Below are 22236 nucleotides of genomic sequence, written 5' to 3'. Positions count from 1 at the left end.
AATAGGTGCTTAAAAATGTAAATTTTTCTCTAAAAAATTGAAAGTACATTAATAGGTTCGTTTATTTATCGTTTTAATTATACGAACGTAACTAGACAATGTAGAAAATTTACGCAGTCTAAATCAAGAGATATGATAAAAATCGTGAAATTAAATTACATAAATGTAATATAATGTAATATATTAAATAATGTATAATAAATTTTATGTAATAGAAAAGTATTTATTTTACAATTTATTCAGTTTTAGAGCCGGTATTGGTCTACATGTGTGTATGACTCTAATGATGACACTTTTGAGGATTAAAAAAAATAATACTCACATACACCGCAAATTGTCAAACACATGTTGTATACCAATAACCTGTTGATCCATGGTTTGTCAGATATGAATCCTAGTACAATTCTTCCCAACGTGTTTGCGATGCCAAGTAAGGCCAGTAAGTAACTCGAGTGCTTTGTCGGTATTCCCATCATAGTCGCTTGAGGCTGAAACATAATAAATAAATAAATAAATAATATTTTGAGAAAACCGTAACAACAATAACAAATAGTGTATTGTACAACGTTACTCACTACTAAGTATAAGTACGGTATGTTAAAACCTATGCTTGTCAAAAAATTGGAAACTGTATATAGTATAAACACGGGATCTTTGAGTAACGCGAAATCCAACAAGTGCTTTATCGTGTTCTTCGCGTCGGCGGAGCAGCAAATATTATCTGAAAACTTATCATTTTCTTTAGTGTTGTTCATTTCGGTGGTAAGCACACTGTTGTTAGTCATTTGAGATATAGTTCTGGAAAAAAAAATACATATATGCTCCTAAAATATATTTATTTATAACAAACTTAAAACGAAAAACGTTTTTTATTGTAATATCACATTATCCCATTGTAGATACTAACAGTGCATACGTTTTATAAACTGATTAGGTAATATTACATTTCAGTTATGATAATAAATATACACATTATTTACATACCTAGCAAATTATTATTTTTTTTCCTATTTCAGGTGTGTCAGAAATCATCGTTTCTACTCACGTACTTATAATATTCAGTAAAATTTATTTTAAACTAATAATTATATGCTACCAATCTCTATAAACTTTTTTTTTAATTAATATCATAACAAAACCTTAGACATTTTATAAATGTTTATTAAAAAACATTTATTCATTATACATGACTTATTACAATTGTTCTCTTTAATATCAAATATTTGAAGAAAAAACAGATTAGAGTAAATAGATTTTATTTCTATTTTTTATATTTGGTAATAGATCAGTTAGATCTAAAATTAAAACTGCAAACTGTAATGAATATTTATATGTAACGTAAATTATATATATATGTTAAACATCCTTAAAGTTTTTTTTATATTTTACCACAGTTAAATATATATATATAAAATGAAGTACCTAATATAATATACAGATAGCACCTATTAATATTGATAATTTATTATAAATGATTATTACTTAAAGCAGTTTAATTATACGAAGATATATTATTCATTATTTTTACGTTTTTTCGCGATGTTAGTTAGGGTATGTTTATATTTTATGAATATGTCGAGAAACTGTAATCGCATATTTATTTATACATACAATGTTTTAATACGTAAAGTATGATTATTAAAAGAGTTCGTAATGTAACGTAATCAGAGCCAAGTAAAATTAAATTTTTTAAGTTATTACTACAACAAAACATTAACTGGTTAACAACAATGTTACAACTCACGGAGGATAAAGCACGAAATATTATGTTTTCAAACACTTCAGAATATATTTTATTGTTATTCAAATACTTATTTTAGGACATATTTTTCTTTCTTGATTGTTTATATCAATAACAAAATATAACTCGAGATAACTAAGAATTTAGCTAATCGGATACAATGTACAAATAGTTACAAATAACTCGAATGAAGCCGAATTGCATTTAAAAACGTCTTTGTTTCTTTACTTTGAAAGTAAAGAAAAAAAATGAATAGAAATTTCGCTACTAATATTAGTTGCATTCAAATTATCTATAAAAACATTTAAAAGTTTAAAGTCTTACAAATATTTTAATATAAATTAAAAGATAATCAATCAGCATATCACATTTGAGATAGTAAGAAATTATGATTGAAATGAGGAAGTGCATGTAACAATTCAGAAATGATTAGTCAAATCTTATTAATAATTATATGCATATTAGTGCTAATCAATCAAGTAAAAAAAAAATTTCGTTTTGAAGAAAAAAACTAATACATTATATACAAAAGCATAATAGAATATAAGGAACATTTTAAATCGGCTACAGAATATTAATTATCTAAGATAAATCTATAAATAGCTTATTTAATATTTAATACCCAATATTTCTCATAAAATAAATCTCAAAAAAGTAGTGAAGGATACATAAGTTATTCGAATTCATTATTAAAGAATTTTTTTTACGGGGTACTTTAAATGCATTGATGGAACAAAGTACATATTTTTAGTAAATAAACCACGAATAACCAATGGCGTAGATACTTATTATTTTACAAGGTATTTAGATTAACAGTATATCAAGACTAACTTTTAAATCGTTAAAATAAATAATTATACATACGCATTTTAAAGTATAAAAATATGCATTTAAATATGCGTTTTTCATATTTTATTACATAAAAAAATACATTTGAAAAATTAATTTAAATTAAATTAAATAATAAGAAAAAGATATAGGTAAAAAAAGTCCCGTATAATAAATTTAAAATTATTTAAAATTTGATTGATTTTTACAATACTCAATTAAAAATGTCAAGATAAATTTAAATAACATTTTTAAATTTTTTTATTAAAATATTTATATTATTGGCTCCCTACACAAACTTGTTCAGTAGGGCTCATTTTCATCTTTTCGAAGAATTAATAAAAATATTAATCATTTAAATTTTTCGACAAAATATTCAAAAATAAGAAGACTGCAAGTTATGTAGTAAACGTCTAGAAGACTGTGTATATTTACTACATCGTATGTATGTTTAATAAAGAAAACATTGATCTCTTCTCGTACTAATCTATCATACAATACGCACTCTAAATATATACGAAGTATTGGGTTGTAATGAATATAAAGAAGAAACATACAAATGTTATAAGCTGCGGTATAATATAAAATAAGACTTTGGTATGCAAAATTATATAATTATGTAAAATGAAAATATTAGTGAAAGAATATTGATAAAAATTCCCAAGACTCAAAGGCAATATTATTTACACTTTGGTTGTTTTACACATTAGCAATATATTATTCACGAATACCATTGAAAGTATGTCAAGTATGTTGTTATTAAAGAGAAGAAGCGGTACCTACAGGTAAATAAATATATATAAATACAAATATGGCCAATGATCAGTTCGGGTACATGATAAAATTATGTAATAGTAATGTAGGACAGATAGATTAATCACTCTTGGTTTTATTTTATATTTGCAATGTCACGCACTATAACTTTTTTTAATAGAAACAAAAGGCGTTTTGGTCTCTAATCACAAATGATTATAAGAAGTTTAGATTAAGAACATACGACGCTTACGTAGTAGATAATGATACAGTGCTGGTTTAGACTGTAATAAAGTGGTAGTTTAATGAATATATAATTACGTTTAAAAAATATGTTTATACCTACTCATTGTTTTATACAAATAAAATATTTAGTGACAGTTAAAATGTGTTTTTTGTAACTTACAATTCTACCAATAACCAATAAATGTATACCCTATGTAAAGATTTACAATGATCCATTGTAATATTTACTTTTAAACTGTTAGCATGTTATCGAAGAATAAATGGATTTTTGATTCACATTATTTTAATACACTTTCACACACAATAATCATACACATTACACAAACATGCATATACTATAATATTATGTATATTTAAAATGTGCACAGTAATATACTATATAATTATTATAATGTACGACGTACAGCGTCGAATCTATGGGGAGAGGCAAGTGAATATGTTTGTCTCAGATGCAGTTGGTATTAGAGCGCTTAACTGTATGAAAAATAAAATAAGTCATAAACACACCCCGTATTTCAACCTACGTAAAGGCGCTGTATTTTCATTAGTCCCTAATTTCCTAGATTCGACACCGACTGTATATTGCACCACAATCCAAAAGCACATGGGGCATTAAGAACAGAGTAAAATTGGCATAAGTTTTCACAAGTATAGAACGTATAGGTTAGATTAGTGGTGCGCAACCTAGGGATCGTGACCCTTAAGTGGGTTGCCAAATTTTATTAGGAGAGGGGTTGCCTATCTAATGGATAAGTTATACGTTATGTACATTATTTTTTAATAATTTTTTTCACGTTTTGGATTAATTAAATGAAAAAATATTAAAATTGCCAAAAATTGACGAATTAATTCATATGAATACGATTTTTGTAAACCTTAAATATGTATAATACACTTACATAGTGTTGATAAGAAGGGGGCGAGGAGGATTTGCCTTATCGAAACGAATTAGTTTGAGGGTCGTGAAAGATTGCGCACCGCCGTGTTAGATAAACCGTCCCGATTCGTTGGACACACGTCGAATTCGGTCGTCTTGAAATCGATCGAACCGGTACGAATCGTACGCGTGAACGCTACGTAACACAACCTACTAATTGCTTACCCACGCGCGTGTTCACAAATCGCATTACGCCTGGGGCGCACACATTGTGCGAGTATACACCGTTTACGACGGTGCCCAAGGGCGGCGTTTCGCTGATACCCAGGAGGCGATACTACGATAATACGTAACGGGAAACGCGAACCGAACGGCACACCGGGCGGCCGGACAACGGATGTAACGGTGCGCTTATATTATAGCTAACCTTCTGCGGTTCATGTTCACGTTGACCAGGCTGCCGCTGTAGAATATGTCCTTCTGGTACATGATGCCGCTGCCGTTGGGCACCGACGGCTTCAGGTTCTGGCTGGCGTAGCACACCTGGTTCCGCTGGTGGTTGTTGAGCTGGCGGTTGGTGTTGTCGGACGACGCGGCCACCAGTTCGGGTTGACTGATGGTGAACCGCGACTGCTTGTCCAGCTCGTTGCCGAACGCGTTGGCGGCGTCCGCGTTGCCGGGCAGCAGATGGTTGCGCGGCGACGGCGACGAGGCCTGCTTGTCGCGCCGCCGCTGCCGTTTCCACTCGTCGTCCGCTTCGTCGTCCGAGTTGGGCAAATGCTCGCACGACCGGACGGTGCCGGTGCCCGCTGGTGTCACGTCGCCACCGTCGTCGTTAAGCGGTTGCCGTTCCGTGGCCGGCGGCTCGACGATGTTCAGTATGATGGTGGACGTGTTGTCGCCGCCGCCGCACACCTGTTGCTCCTCCGTGCCCAGCGGCCGGAACAGCATGCCGAACAGCGTGCACATGAACACTAGACCGGCGATCACTCCCACGGTCACCCGCCACCCGTGGTTGGTGATCAGGTGGTCGACGAGCGGCGAGAAGATGAACGTGCCCAGCCCGGAGCCGCAGACCGCGATGCCGGTGGCCAACGATCGATATTTCTCGAAGTAGCACGTGACGCTCACGATGGCCGGCAGGTAGATCATGCCGAAACCCAAACCTGCATGACACACAAGCGACTTATAATCATTTTTTTGTAACGTTATTCTGCTACACACATATATGTTATATATCTGCGGATTGGTGCGAGGGCCAATGTCATATTATGATAATGTTCACCATTAAAAAAACATTAAATTGGCCAAATTTCAATGTATAAATAGGATTGTTAAATTTTATGTAGGATCTCAAAGGTTGATGAAAACGTTTTTTCCCCCAAGTAAATTGCTTTAAATCTAGAACTTTTTTATGTATCTCGTTTAGTTCTTCAATTTCTGATCAAAGGTATGATTAAAATATACAAGTATAGAACAAAAAACATAACTTTCAAACTATATTTCACAGAAATATTGAAATTAACATTGATCGACGCGTCGACCTGTTACTATATTTTGCAAAATTAAAGAATCGCATACATACATATATATAACATGTATTTGCTTGATGAACTATGGAAATTTATTGTATTTCTTCGTTTTTCATACGTAACACACACCACGTTGCCAATTACATTATTCAATAATTATGTTGCGTAAATATTTACAATTTTTAGTCAAAATAATCAAGTAACAAATTCACGGAAATATCAATGCATTAGTATATAATTGTTTCTGATTTTATTCGTTTAAATTCATGGTTTTCAACCGGTGTGTCACGTATTACTGTGGAGTGTATCGCTAAAATATTATTAATTGAAACTGTAAGCTTTCAAAGTATAAACGTACCTATATTATAACGGAATTATGATGAAATAATAAAACCAGTATATAAAAAAAAATTATAATGATATTTTTATTGATTCTTATTTATTAGAAATATCATCAATCATAACGTTAAAATCCAAATTTTGTATATCTCAAAGTGATTCATTTCGGATTTATCTGTAAATCGAATACACAAGAATAATAAGAATTGAAAATTTCATTTTCTTTTTAACCTTATACATGTCTGAATCAGCATATTCAATATTGGAAATAACAAAAAGCAAAAATAATATTAAGAGTAAATTACGCGAAACTTTGTCAACCATTTACCCACGAATCAAAGACCTATGCAAGCCTGGATGTTTATTAACTTATACTGTTTTTCATAATACTTTCTTTGAACTTTTAAAATTGTAATTAAGTAAATTTAAATTTTTTTTTAAGTTTTAATTTTTTTAAATAAAATTCCATTAATTATTTCCAGTGTGTCGCCATTTTTATAGATCTAAATTAGGATGTCGACATATAAAAAAGATTGAGAACCACTGGTTTAGATGATTTAAATATTTTTTATTTACAAAGACCGAAAATCATCTATTTGTAAAATAATTTGAAACAGCAAATTTTTCAATACTTTATAGAAGGAGTTAAATATCATAAGCAAACAGTCAAATTTAAGACAAACTAACTAGCTTTTAACAAAATTAATTTAAGGTTTATGTCCAAATGAAAAAATAATGGTTTTTAAATATAGACATGGAATAATTTTAGTGGCGTTTAAATTTAGAATAATAGGTATATATACATATTCTATATTAAGATAAAAGTGAAACGTTTATTATTTAACTGAAAAAAAGAATCTATTTGAGATCGATAGCTGTTTTTTTGTATTAAAATGTAAAAGCAACTTATAATAGAAATGTACACAGAACATTCAATTAACAATATGTTAATTTTGAAAAATTAATATTTTGTATAAAATTAAAATGTAAAACAAGTGTAAAGTGATATGGAAACCGAATAATTTAATATTATAGATAAAAAAAAAAAATCAATCCATCACAAGAACAGCTGCAGAGATAAGTAACAAAAAAAAGTACTAGTAACATTGATGGAGTAATATTACATCGTGGTCATTGAGATTATCTATTATAAAAAAAAAAAATCATACAATAGTATATTGTAAGTATAAAATACAAGTTAACATTTATTTATCATCATATGTTAAGCATTTAACGAAGAGTACAGAAATAAAGCGAAAGTTGCATAGATTAATATGAAGTGTATTGGTATAGAATGGTAATTGTCTGCATTTATTTATACATATACTCGTGCATATATATATATTTAAAATTGGTATACACTAGATTGTCATCAGTCGGCCAATTAATATTAACGTTTGATGTTTACCGACCTTTTGTTAATTGGTTTGTTATGTCGACCGACCGATGTCGAACTGATATAATATCGACCTTACATATATGACATACACACTATATCGATGCCATTGATAATTATGAAATCATATTAAACTATACAAAACACTATAGAATTTGACGATAGTCAAATATTACTAGTTTAAGTTTTTAAATTATAAGCTTAAAAGTAATTTATAAATTACATAACATAATATCAACTACATACCATTATTTATTTTACATTTATATTTTTGTGAGAAATATAAACTCGATACTACGAATATAAAATTTATGTCAGAGCAGTATAATACATAAATTATACAATACAACACGATTTCAATTTCAATAAAGAAGGCAATATTTTGAGACAACCCATAGTGTGAAATTTAAAACTAAGAATATAATTGTTTTCGATATAACAGCAATAAATAATAAAATATTATTTCCTAATGAATTTTTATTACTTCTGAACATTTTAATAAACATGTCAGTTATTGAAACTACAACTATAAAATAAATGGCACACAGTATATACATATTATTAAATACATAGTGCATTGCAATATATATTAAATATCTGACATGTTTACTGGAAATATATACCAAGTATATTTGATGGGGACAGAGTGTAAAAAACCAAAAAGTGAAATTAATCACGTTCGTGGTAAATAAGAAAGGGCAGCAAAAGGTTTATAAAAAACAAAAAGTACACAAGTATGAAAATAAATGACAATTCCGAAAATACCAATTTTAATAAAAGAAGGATAAAATATTAAGATAAAAAATAAAAAAACAAAATTAAATACCAAAATTATATAGAAAATAAAAACTAAAAAAATATAAATTTTACCGTATAAAAAAAAAAAGAATTGCATAAGCGCAGTTTAAGATTTTATCAATGCATACAAATTTAACATAAAATCTTATTATAATTAAATAAAAAAATAATAGAAAACTCTAATGTTTGACATAAATACCAACATCTTTGACTCCTATACATTTTTAATACAGTTTATTTACTTCTATATTTATATATAAATTCAAAAATGTTCGTAAACATATCTTTAGAAATTGGAAATATTTAAAATATTAAATAATAATCTAGTTTCGAACAATAGGTAACAAAAATAACAAATATAGTACACAAATTGATGTGTTGCATACAAGATGAAGCCTTCAAACAATAATAAAAAAAAGTAAAAACAAGAATACACTGTAGTAAATTAAACTAGGTAGTTTAAATGCATACAAAATACATTTAAATATAAATAAATATTTCTATATTTCTATTTATTTATTTAATGGTACCAAACGTTTAAATATTCCAAGAGTTATTCAAACGATTTCATACATATAAAAAGTATAAAATTTGGTTATACATATAATAACTATACATTTTAAAGGCCATTTAAAAAAAACAATACGTATAATTTAATAATTATATAATGTAAATATAATTAAAAATTATATTTTAAGAACAAGAGAAAATATGACTTTTATTATATTTATATGATATTTACTTTTTATTATATATACTTAGAAGCTTAAATGTTCATAACAAGATTCTACAATATAAAAAAAATGATTTTATTTTATACGAATAAAAGAAGCTAAGTTACCAATTGAAAAAGCTTTAAAATAAAAACTTTTTTTAATTCTAGAATAATTTACAGAAGATAAACACTTATGAACAATATTTAATCGTCATAAATAATTATTAGAAATTACTATTAATTAATTTGAACATTTTTTTTTTTTGGTTACTTAAAAATAGCTGTGGACTTAATTTATGGTGTTAAAAAAAAAGTTCCCATAGAAAGTAGTAAAATAATTAATTATTCGTTACAGGAATTATTGAACTCCCAAAGAATGTTTTTTTGAAAATAAAGCGGTACATGGAATCAGTCATCAGATAAATATCAATTTTTAACATCAATATTTATTATTAATTATAAACATTGTTTATATTTAAGAAGTGTGTTAAAACATGAAATAGTGATATCTTTTATGTGTCTTAAAGAAATCAAATTAATAATAAAACAGGTTTGAAAGTTATATATTTCAATAAAAAAAAAACTATAAGCTTAATAACTTAGTGTCATAAATTTGTATTTGATAAAATATAAGCAGTAAATATAATATATATATATATTATATTTATTTAGATATATTTAGATATCATTAAATATGTATATTATTTTACAAGTTTATGAAAAACAAAAAATCTGTATATCAAAATTTGATAAATACCATTTAATAAATAATTTATTTACAAAGAAAACTCATGTAAACAATCTTCATATACTACTATGTTAGAATAAAATGTTTTCTAATGGGAAACCTTAAATTCTGAGAATAAAACCGATCGCGGAATTTTGATTGCATAAAAATATATTTTTATCAATGTTTAATGTGAAATTAACAAAAAAAGATAAGATATTACACATAAAGCTACATACAGTACAGATAATAGCACTTAACAAATCAAACATTCTAAAATATTACACTCATATTCAGTTGTATAACCAGGAGGGATTTACGAGTTGTTCGCCCTTCCCCCGATATTTATCTCAATATTACCCAACGTATTTATATCTTTTGTTTTAGAAAGTCTAATGTGTTGGTTTCAACATATTATTAGTCAAAAAATTTCCTATTAAGATCTTTAATAAATTCTAATGTATGAACTGCTTTCAAACTATTCCTGTAATTTTAAAATAGTAAAAAAAAAAAAAAAACAAACCGTGACACATTCATGTTAACATAGTATTTTATTGTGTTTCCGAACATCATGATCGTAAGTAATTCAAATTTTTTAATATTAACCGATTATCATAACATTTAGTGGTAAAATAAAAAAAATTAATTATATTTTGATTTATATTTTAAACGTTCAAGATGTTTATTTTTTGTTTAGATTTGACCAAATTCTCAATATGAGTTTTATACTACGAAAAATTAATACAAATGCAATCATGTGTAAGTGATTTTAACTATAGTGTTAAATATGTATTTTACATAGGGCGATTTTAGAAGAAAAATTGTTTAATAAAACCTCAAAATAGATACTTAAGGTTTACCAATGTATATTCCTTAATTTTGTTTGGTTGCTTAGGTCTATCTCACGTTCAATCTTCACAATAATTGTTGTTTCAATTATTGAACTAAATATTTAGATTTTGTTTAATTTTCATTGTTATGTTTTTAAACGAGTTTATTTCGAAGTATTTAAATTGCTTATAGTTGTTAACTTTATTTAGATAATAACTAATATCATTAACCATTAGCTAAATAAAGTTTTATAATATTCAATTTATTTCAAATTACAAAAATATTATTGAAGTACTTCAATTGCATATATGACCACTACTTTTAATAACATTCTAATATTAATTGATTTCTGAATAAAGTGAGATTTAAAAGTATATATAATTCCAATAATTCCAAATAATTTTTAATTGATAACAGTATAGCTAAGAGAAGTCGCCTCATTCACCAATTTATTAAAGACAATTGGGATATTTTTAAAACACCATAAACAATAATCTATATATCTCGTGAAAGATTGTAAAATCGAATGAGAAAAATATAAAAAGAAAAAAAAAATAGAAATATTAAAATAATTCGTTTTATAAAGAATATATTTTAAGATATGTAATTAACAATGTATTATCATTTTACGTTAATCACTATATCTCTTTTAATATAACTATATATGGATTTTTTTGTCCACACAAAATATAATATATCATTAATTATTATAATATACATTACCTTCATATATACATATAAATAATACGATTCTTCATTATTTTTACTATCGCTCGATCTAAGAAAATATGCTCTAAGTGACTAGTCTTATAAATTTAATATAGATTATTAATGCGAATACCTATTTATCATCCAAGGTTATAATAATTAATTAATAACCTGACAATAACATTATATGGTATGTATAACTGTCTTTTTTTCGTATGTATACATAATTGTTCGTTGCTAAAAACTTTTGTTTAGTTTCTTTTGAATTCTATTACCGACATCATGGATTAATAAACTAATTTATGGAACATAATTGCTTATGAACATTGTATCTTACCACACCAAATTCTACCGTAGTGAATATAAACTACATACCGTAGTGAATATAAATATAAAAACGATAATATCGAATATATTATATTCTTAACGGTAAATATCACGGTCAATGTTCGACTATATGCAATACAATTAATATATTATTCTATCTTATATTTTTTGATCAAAATGATTAAATTAATTACGATTAAGACTCCGTTATAATATGTATACAATTATAACTAATAATGAGTAAGTATTTTTATTTTTTTATTTATAATGACAGCGTAAAAATGAACCTTGTAATTTTATTAACCCGTTGATTTGTGTTCTAACTTTTCAAAATAAAATAATTTCCATACCTGTTCCGAATCCGATGGTTATGTACAAAGTTATTACAGAATTGGCAAACATACTGGCAACCAAACAAAAGCCTGCGAATATGGCTCCTGCGATGGTCACCGAACGACAACCATATTTATTCACAAAAACACTGGCAACGGGTCCTGTAAAAATAAATCAAATTATGAATCAGTGAAACAAAACAATGGTGCATAAGGCCTACTAAAAGACCCATAAAAATAATGTCATAATAATATTATAATACGAATTATTATTAAATATAAGGACCAATATTTATCAATCACTAATATAAATATTAATACTTTTAAATAACGATGATACCCTGATAGCTGATGTAGTAAAACCATTGGAAAGATGTTTTATGATTGACATGTTTTTTCAATGCAATCAAGAATCAAAGATGAAAAATAAAACAATAAGTAGGTAAAATGGACCACGAAAGTATAAAAAAGAGTACCAACAACTTTAAATTTTACATGAATAGTTTTAATTACAAAAATTATTAGGTATTTTTGGTATATAATAAAAATACTTAAATAACTAAAATTGGAATTTTTTTTTTTTTTGAAAGATTGAATACTTTTTTTATTTGTAAAATTAACTAGTTTTTAGTACTGATGATCGAGATGGAAGTTTAACGGAATTTTAATATCTTTGTTCTAATGCAGCAGTACAATATAACGAATATTCCAATTAAAATAAAAATGGTTAAAATTATTTCAATAATATATTATTTATATCATTATTATTGTTATTAAAAATTATTCTAAAAAAGACAAAAAAAAAAGGATTTGACCAATCACGTATTTAATGTATACGTTCAATGAGTTAAAAAATGTCTATTTAAATATAACTATTAAATATATTACACGTGAATAATATACTATATACGAGTATAAATACATGATTAGAAATTAGATAATATATTATGAAACACCTTCTAACCTAACCGAACTAAACACGAAAATATAAGCGCCGTCTCAGGAGTATACCATTATAAAGATACGCATTCTTTAGATAAATTATAAAGATTTTACAACTATATATATATAGTAGAGTTATCTTATAATTAATAATTTATAATCATACCTTTGTGACTCAACACGCATCATTAATTTTGTAGTAAAATGACAAATAATATTTTGAATTATCATTCTTGTTTTACTATATATTTACTGTTATGAAATACAAACTTGTTAAATGTTTGTGACTAAAAGAATAATAAAATCTTAAGAGATTTTACGTTTCTATAATGCTAAACAAGTTGGTAAAATAAAACACCTTCAAGAATATTCAAATCTCATAGATAACTAGTCTAATAACTTGATAATAAGTATTAATGAGAGCAACCTCCCAAGTCACTTTCGCTCTACGCCCCGGTATTTGCCAAACCATTAAACTTAAAAATAAAAGCATATTTATCTCGAATGAGACAAAATATCTAGGAATAATTTTAGACAAACGCCTCACTTGGAAACCCCATCTCCAAAATAAAAGGAACTTTTCAACAAACAGCAGATTCCATCTCTTTCGACTCCTCTTTAAGTCTAAAGTAAATCTAAAAACCAAAATGATTTTATATAGGCCAATGATCAGACATGTCTGGTTTTATGGAATCCAGATTTGGGAGATGGCCAAGCCCTCAAGCATCTGCCCCATCCAGTATTTTCAGAATATTGCCCTACGCACTATAACTGGTCCTCCATGGTACATGACAAACCTTTAACTCCACGATGACCTCAAATTAAATATTGTCACAGATTACGCTAAAATCCACTACCTCCGATTTCACTCCAAATTCAGCTCCAGTATTAATCCCCTCATTAAAAACATGGATTTTACGTATATTCGAGGCAATCTTCCATGCAGGCTCAAACGTAATTGGAATCGCGATTTACTTAAGTGATCGTAAATCCAACAAAAGTTCGAAGATGTCACCAAAGGGTAACTTCCTAAAAGTTGTTCTTAATGTAATGTTTTGTTACTTCATCTTAATTACTAAATGTCCTTGTTTGTAAAGATTGTTTTATATTCAAAAAAAAAAAAGGTTGGTAAAATATAATATCACAACATAAATTATAAAAATGAAAATATAGTAATTTTGTTTAAATTAAGTTTTAATTATAATTGATTTATTGGGTCCAATCTTCAATTGAATACAAATTTGAGAATTTTTTTTACTTTAACAAAAATAATTAAAGATTAAGATATATTTATAATAACCTTATTTCTTAGTGTGAAGAATATATGTAATTTTATTGTATTAATTAAAACTAAACATGTTGGTTTTTAATTCTATAACATATAGGTACGATGTACCTATTATATTATATAGTAAGTACACGGAAAAAAAAATTACTACAATTTTATAGTCATGGAAAATGTAGTAGGAATCATTATTTTATAGGTGGAATGACTAAAACAATATAGTTATTAAGACTATATAAAATTAGTTGGTTTCAGTAGTGAATATTACTATATTTTAAAGTTTTTTTTTTTTTTATATGTTTTAATCAACTATATTAATAGCTCAGATAATTGATACTATAGCAGTATATCAAATCATTATAAAATATAATAAGTCGTAACTGTCGAAATGTAATTCGGCAAAAACTGAACACGCGCGAGTCGCTAACACAAAGGTAAAATAAGGCAAGAAGCAACACGCATGACATCAAATGAAAATTCTTAAGAATTTTGTTTCTTACAAAACGTATTATGAGTTAATGCATGGTGGTGTCACCATTACCCTTTTGTCATTCGTTTATTAATCATATTTTGCAACACTTCTACAAGAAAGTTCGACGCATGACGGGTCTCTAAGTTTCTAAGGATTCAAGTCAAAACGGTAAGTTTTTTACACTATATACTAAATATGCAGTAGATTATTAATGTATACAGTTTTTTTCGAGTTTTGTTCAAATTATTTAAATATTTATCGACTTACTACATACTCCTTTAGTTTATTAATTATAAAGCTTATTACAAAGCTGTCCTAATTATTTTAAATCTATATTTTTTTATATTATTTATTGTAAAAAAACCCATACTATTTTTCGAATGAAAACGTACCGTGTCGCACATAGAAAGACACCAAAATAAGACTTCAAACAATTAAATACTCCACCACTTGTAATTAATTAGTATTAAATTTTTTGTATATATATATTATATATTGTTTTTGTTTGACCAGATTTGTGTCCGCCGCCCATGGTGAATTCTTATTTGAAAAAAGTATATATGTCCTATTGTTATTTGTTTTTGGAATATAACTATATACAAAATCTTAAGTATGTTGTTATTTTAATTAGTAACCAAACAACCAGTAAATATGTTACACAATTGAAAATAAAAAAAATATAATATAATAATATCATATTTTTTTTAAATAAACGAAATTATATTTGGATACCATATTTAACAACGTTCTTTTAAATGTTATAAGTAAAAGCATAAACTAGCCAAAAAAATAGCAATTATAATAGGTACAATTTGAATGAAAATATTATTGTAATTTATAGTAAAAAATACTATATATGCAGGTACTACTAAATATATAAAATAATTAAATATAAAACTTGGTTACGAATACTTAATTTTATAGTAGTGGTTATTACGAGTTAAAACTCAATAAACTGTTAATTATAGAAAATTTAATTTCTGCTGCAGTGATATGAACTAAACCTTCCAGTTCTAACTATTATAAATTCCAGTGTGTACTACTATAAATATTGTTTGAACAATTAAATTAAAATATATAGTGAACTATAAAATTTTAGTAAAAATTACTTTATTTTCTTGTAACAATGACTATAATAACTTAACTAGAACATTATAGTTATTATCACTGACATTATAACTATCCCTATAGCAATTATAAAATACTGTTAAATCTACTATTTTAAGAGTGGGTTGAACTGTTTTGTTTTTCCGTGTAAGGTTTGATATAAATGGATTTTTTAAAAAAAAAAAAAAAAAAAGAATGAATAATAATATCTATTAAGTTTGTAATTTATTCAACATCTTATTATCAACGGGTATTAATATAAATTTTTATTTTAAAGGCAATCGAAGTGAGTAATTGTACTCATTAATTGCACATAACAATAATGAACAAACATATAAATGGAATTCAACTTTCAATTTAAATATTTGCCGATGCAGTATAATGATAACGTGTAAACGTATTCACTACAATTAAATATAATCGATCGATAGGCAATTGAAAATCCGTTTCTTTTATTTTTATGAAGCATAAAATTATTAGCGATTCAAATATAAATAGGAATAAAAATAAATACAAAAGAAAGAAGGGCTCGAGGCTTTGTGTAATTATTAGGACAATGGTTATTGTGCAACTAAGCGTAAAAAACGTTACACAATAAACTTAGTTATCATCTATATTTAGAGTTGGAAGATATCTGTACGATACATTTATTGGATTAACATGCATTTGGTGAGTTAATAATGTATTTAATCATGGTTAGTTGATTAATAACGATGTATCAAAAATAATTACAATAACGAGTACGTATGATATGAATGTAATAAAATGCGTAATTAGAGAGGTTTGATCGGCTAAACCCACAATTACCAATTAGAAAGGGTTATAATTCGGTTTCCAAGAAGTGGTACTTTTAAATTCTGCCTTCTACTTTTTGGTAAAATAAAATATTTATAACATGTTCAATACAATAATGTTTAATCTTAATTTTTTTTCTTTAACTGTTTATTTTGAAATTTAAATCGAATAAGAGTACACCAGTGCCATCATTAGCGAGCAAGCAACTTAGACGATTTTCTAGGGCCTCGCACTTAAAATAAATTTGGGGCACACAATTTTTGAAGTTAGAATAATTAAGTATACTTAGGTTTAAGGAAATTGAACTGCATTGGCCTAGGGCTTCGCAAAAGCTTACGACGGCACTGGCGTATACTATATAATAAGTTGTATGTTCACGAAAATGGTAATAGTCATTCAATTACAGGGAAATATATGTGAACATAAAAAATATGATAAACGTTATAAAATAAATTTACAATAAAATAAAAAGAGAGTTGAAACCCATTATATCTGTAAATTTGAAATCCAACCCCCCCCCCCCTATCAGAACTATGATATATTTACCACTAGTAATAACTGATATTAACGTCATAAATAAGTGTAAAAAAAAGAAGATTGTTTGGGAAAGTATTATTAATTTAAAATTTGCTTCCATGAGAAATTTCCGATTAAATTTTGTCTACAAATTTAACTTAAAAACAAATAACTTAAATAATATAACTCGTACTAATATTTATATATATATATATATATATATATATAATACTTAAATATTTTTGTACACAATATGTTTTGTCCTTAACTTGGAAAAGTTCTTATATTATTTTTTATGATGAGAAAAAAAATAGGTTATTAAATTACAGTTATACTTTTAGCAAAAAATGTAATATTTTAATTATTTTGTTAGTAAAATGTATTAAATATATTAATATGGGAATCGTTCATTTGTGCTAAAAAAAAATAAAAATGTAAGGTACAGCCCATTTGCGTACAATTTACCTGGTATAATTATATTAAAATAATATATTTTTTTCTTGAATAATTAACAATTATACAATTTTATTTAAATCGTAATCAATATAACGACTTTTTTTTTCAATAATCTATCAAAATAATCATAGTAAATAAATCATAATAAAATATAAATATCTTTTTAACAAATCATCCTAATCTTTATTGTAATTAAATGCAACTATTTAAACACACTTATTACATGTTAATGTTTTGTTTTTATAATTATGAAAATAACTTTATTAAACATTATATATAGGACGTCTTTAAAATATATGAATTAAATCAAGTCGTTGATATAACATTTTAATACAGGTAAATTTGGCACAAATAGACTGGCGGAAATAACATACCTTTTTTATTTTGGCGCCATTATGATAAATGGCTAAATACATCGCAATTTTTAAAAACTTGCCCAAACGTAAACCGCTCATAGTATCCCCTTAAGTTTTATTTAAATTCTAATCATTTAATTTAAATTAAATCTCAATTTCATTTAATAATTATTTATCAAAATTAATAATTGTATACATAGTAGATTTAAAATTAAAATGCAAGGCTATCCTTAACCTAAATGATTTAATCTACCAAATTTGGATACTGTTTGAAGATTAACCATGATAATATTTTTAACTTGTGTTTAAAGTTATATATACATAATTTACCTGTTATTATTTTAATGAATATTATAGTTCTTATAATATAAGATAAACATGAACAATAAAAAAAAAATATAGAATTCTGAACAGTGCCGTATTTCCCAGTGAACACTATAAGCTAGTGCTTAGGGCGGCAAATAATTTTTAATATTACATTTTTATTATATGTAACTAGAACTAAAATAAATGTAACTAATTACAAAATGTTTTATTTTATCAAAGCTGATGGGTACAAGGCAATAACTATTTAATTTTGAATATAATTTAAAAATTAATTATTTAAGCATTTTTTACTACCATGTTTTTTATCATTATATTTTATATCATATTTTTATAATTAAGTTTTTCATATGAATGTATGTATGCATTTTTATAACAGCTGTATAATTTTATTTTACATCATTAAAATTGTAGTTAATAAAGGAAACAACTATAATTGTATGCTTTAATAACATTTTTTAGACTAAAAAAATATTTATATTAAAAGGCGGCAATTTGTTTAGTGCTTACAGCGGCACAATGGTTAAATCCGGTACTGATTCTGAATAATAATATGATATTGCAATTATTTATAATTTTGACATCTTTTTATGTATACAAATATTGAATACTTTTCTTTTAATTTAAAAGTACAACTATAACAATCAATAATACTTGAAGTTTAAAATAACTGTACACAGAAATTTAATTAAAATAATACACAATTAAGATTAGATTAAAGCTAGGTTAATCCTGGCCTTGGGTATTAATAAGTGTATTTAGTATATAGCAAAATAATTTTTACCCACATACTACAATATAAAATAAACATGTCCAAATGAAACAAAATAGCGGAATAAACTTGATTTTTTAGTTAATACCAATTAAATTAAACAAAAAGACAAAAACACAAATCATACAGTATACGTGACGAAATGCTTGAATTTTATGCGATTTTTGATAAAGTAAATGTACGTTAGATACAAGTTTTGAAAAGTTATACCTGCAGATTTTATAAATATTAAAATGTAAATATCAGTGAATTCCTCAAGTTATGACAGCTATTTTTAGATTTGTCTCCATAAATTAAATTATTAAGTATTGTAAAACATAATACTCCTATTTTTTATTTTGCTATTGTTAAAAACATAATATATTATTCTAACATAAAAAATAATTCAAATGAAAACAAACAATTTATTTTTAGAAGAATTTCAAATATTTGTAAATACATATAGTAAACCGAGATAAGAATCTTATTAAATTACAAAAATTTACCCTAGTATTATTATTTAAAAAAAAAATCGGTCCAGTAACCAATCTTAACTTCTGTAACCAGCCTAAAAAATACCAACATTTAGTCGTATTTTTAAGATTAACAATTGCGTTATAATATAATGAGTGATAGTAAAACTAAAAATTCATATCTAATACAATTAATTAGCAGTAACAAATCCGGCACACATAGTCATCCATATAAGACTATATATATATATAATATTACGTGAAATTTATATGCATGCATGTCTAAAAGTCATCATTTATTTTTCTAATTGTTTCCTTCAGAAATAAAAGTTAACTGCATAAAAATAGTATATATCGTCAAACCTCATATGTAGAAATTGTAGTAATACAAGTATAATAGTATATAAATATATAGTAATAATTTTCACTACAATACAAATAATATACCTTTGACTTTTAATTTTACAAACAGTTAATAATTTTCTCGGAATGTCTATGATAAATACATTAGAAACAAAAAAACTTATAATCTTATAATATATTATATCCTCAAATTACAATTTTCCAACGTATTTTTCTTTTTATAAATATCTATCACTTAATTCAGTATATTAATGAGCTAGAAAAGTATTTATATTGTAATATACCAGCAAAGTTAATACGTATAATGATATATTTATTTTATTCTATTCAATTAAGGTTTATGATTTTTTACATCAATACGATGTGTATGATATATTAATTACGAGTTCAGAGACTTGAATGTCTGCGCATTACGTATTAATTAATAACATTAAACTTTTAATATCTTTACCTAATAAATAAGGTTTTGTACATAGTTAATATTCTATAATCTTTAAGATAGCGGATTAAGGTAAGAGTAATCACATTATTTCATTATTTTCTAAAATACATCTATTTTTTAATTTCTTAATTTTTTATTTCTATAATATTTATTGTATTTTAATAATACATCAAAATAAGAATACATTTTGTGCAATACAATCACAAGTAATTTAAAATATAATTTTTTTATAAACATATTACATTTTTGCATAATTGTCAATACCTATTTTAGAATGAATATAAATAACAATATTCAATTTAAACGAAATTGATTTAAAAACATTCATTTTTTTTAAATACTCGTAAGCTTTACAATGAAATAGACTATTAAGGTCACATGCATCAGAATAAAATTAATTTCTCGATTCTTTAAAGGCCAATTATTAACGTATAATTTATAGACTAGAGTGTATGATTTAATTAGATAACCTTATAACTCTATAATTGCAGCTTCAACGATAACAAATATACATATATGTATAAATACATCATATTATAACTTGAAATTAATTTTTTTCAAATTTTTTTTTATACACACTAAATTGTTAGATAGAGGGTAATATCAATAATGCACCAACTAAAAAAATACATAGTTCAAAACTAATCACATATTACTCAATTTTTAAAATCATTTGTGGTTTCTAGACAATTATCGAATACATTTTTTTCCCTGAATGATTGAACAGTATTCTTATTTTACACGTGTTCAAACTTTCCGGCTATTTATCTATGAAAAATTTTAGTAATTGATTCTAGATTATTTTTATTTTATTATTCTAGATTTAATCTTGCATACAAATAATGATAAAAAACATAAAGGTCAGGGTAAAACACTACACGCATCCCTCTCAGAAAAAAAATTTAATTCTAAATTTTTAATTGTACTATAGGTATACCTTCAATAAATTTAAAAAAATACATAATATATTAATTACTTATTCATATATAAATGAGTATCATATCCATAAAAATGATGTTAATTTTACAAATATATATATATATATATGTAAATATGTATATACTAATACTTAATAGTTATCTAAAATAATATATCTAATACAACTAATAATAGCGATTTATTTCTTTTTAAATTGTATTACCGTACTCAAGAAGTGAAAGAGTTCAATTGTTATAATAAATTATTACTATAAACAAATTAACAATTAACTACCTTAATATTTATAATAACGTATACCTGATAATATAATCAAGTAAATTCAGTGTAGTTACTTGGATAACTAGGTATCTACAGTATTAATATACGATTCAAGCAACAATGGTTGTATTCAAGATTCCGTTTATATATCACATCATCCAAATACGTATTCTAATAAAATATACATTTATGAAAATGTGTAGAAATACTGTAGTTCATCAAGTTTTATTTAATAGAGATAAATTATTAAATATTATATTTTTTTTCAGCTATGTTTTATAGTCTAAAATCTACAGTATTTAAACTTGACGTGAGCATACATATATATATATAAATACGAATGATAGTATGGTTTGTGATAATATATATTTGTCATAATATATAACAATCCGCACACGCACATGTGGTTTGCAAGTTGTTTAGGAATTTAGAAACCCCAGGCAATACAATAAGTAACAGTCCACTTATCACATTAAAATCACTACAAAGAAAAAAAGAAACCTAAGTATTTGAAATTGAATTTTATTTTGAATTATGATCTTATTCTACCCAATAACCAGCCTATATATATATATATATATATATATATATATATATATATATATAT

General features: G+C 25.5%; 1 protein-coding gene across 6 annotated transcripts in view; it reads right to left on the bottom strand.

The window, feature by feature from the left end:
- The window catches only part of LOC112692023, a 34511-nt gene that overhangs the window by 3390 nt on the left and 8885 nt on the right, over positions 1 to 22236 (bottom strand). For all 6 annotated transcript variants that reach the window (XM_025566535.1, XM_025566560.1, XM_025566552.1 and 3 more), the window contains 4 exons: positions 12169 to 12312; positions 4873 to 5611; positions 576 to 798; positions 323 to 488 (listed from right to left, as the gene is read on the bottom strand). In XM_025566535.1, the coding sequence (XP_025422320.1) occupies positions 323 to 488; positions 576 to 798; positions 4873 to 5611; positions 12169 to 12312 (1272 nt within the window). The remainder of the gene's footprint in view (positions 1 to 322; positions 489 to 575; positions 799 to 4872; positions 5612 to 12168; positions 12313 to 22236) is intronic.

Source organism: Sipha flava, unplaced genomic scaffold (assembly GCF_003268045.1).
Source record: "Sipha flava isolate LNK unplaced genomic scaffold, YSA_version1 116_pilon_pilon, whole genome shotgun sequence".
Taxonomy (NCBI): domain Eukaryota; kingdom Metazoa; phylum Arthropoda; class Insecta; order Hemiptera; family Aphididae; genus Sipha; species Sipha flava.
Note: the sequence above shows the minus strand (reverse complement) of the source record. Positions and strands in the feature narration are given on the sequence as shown.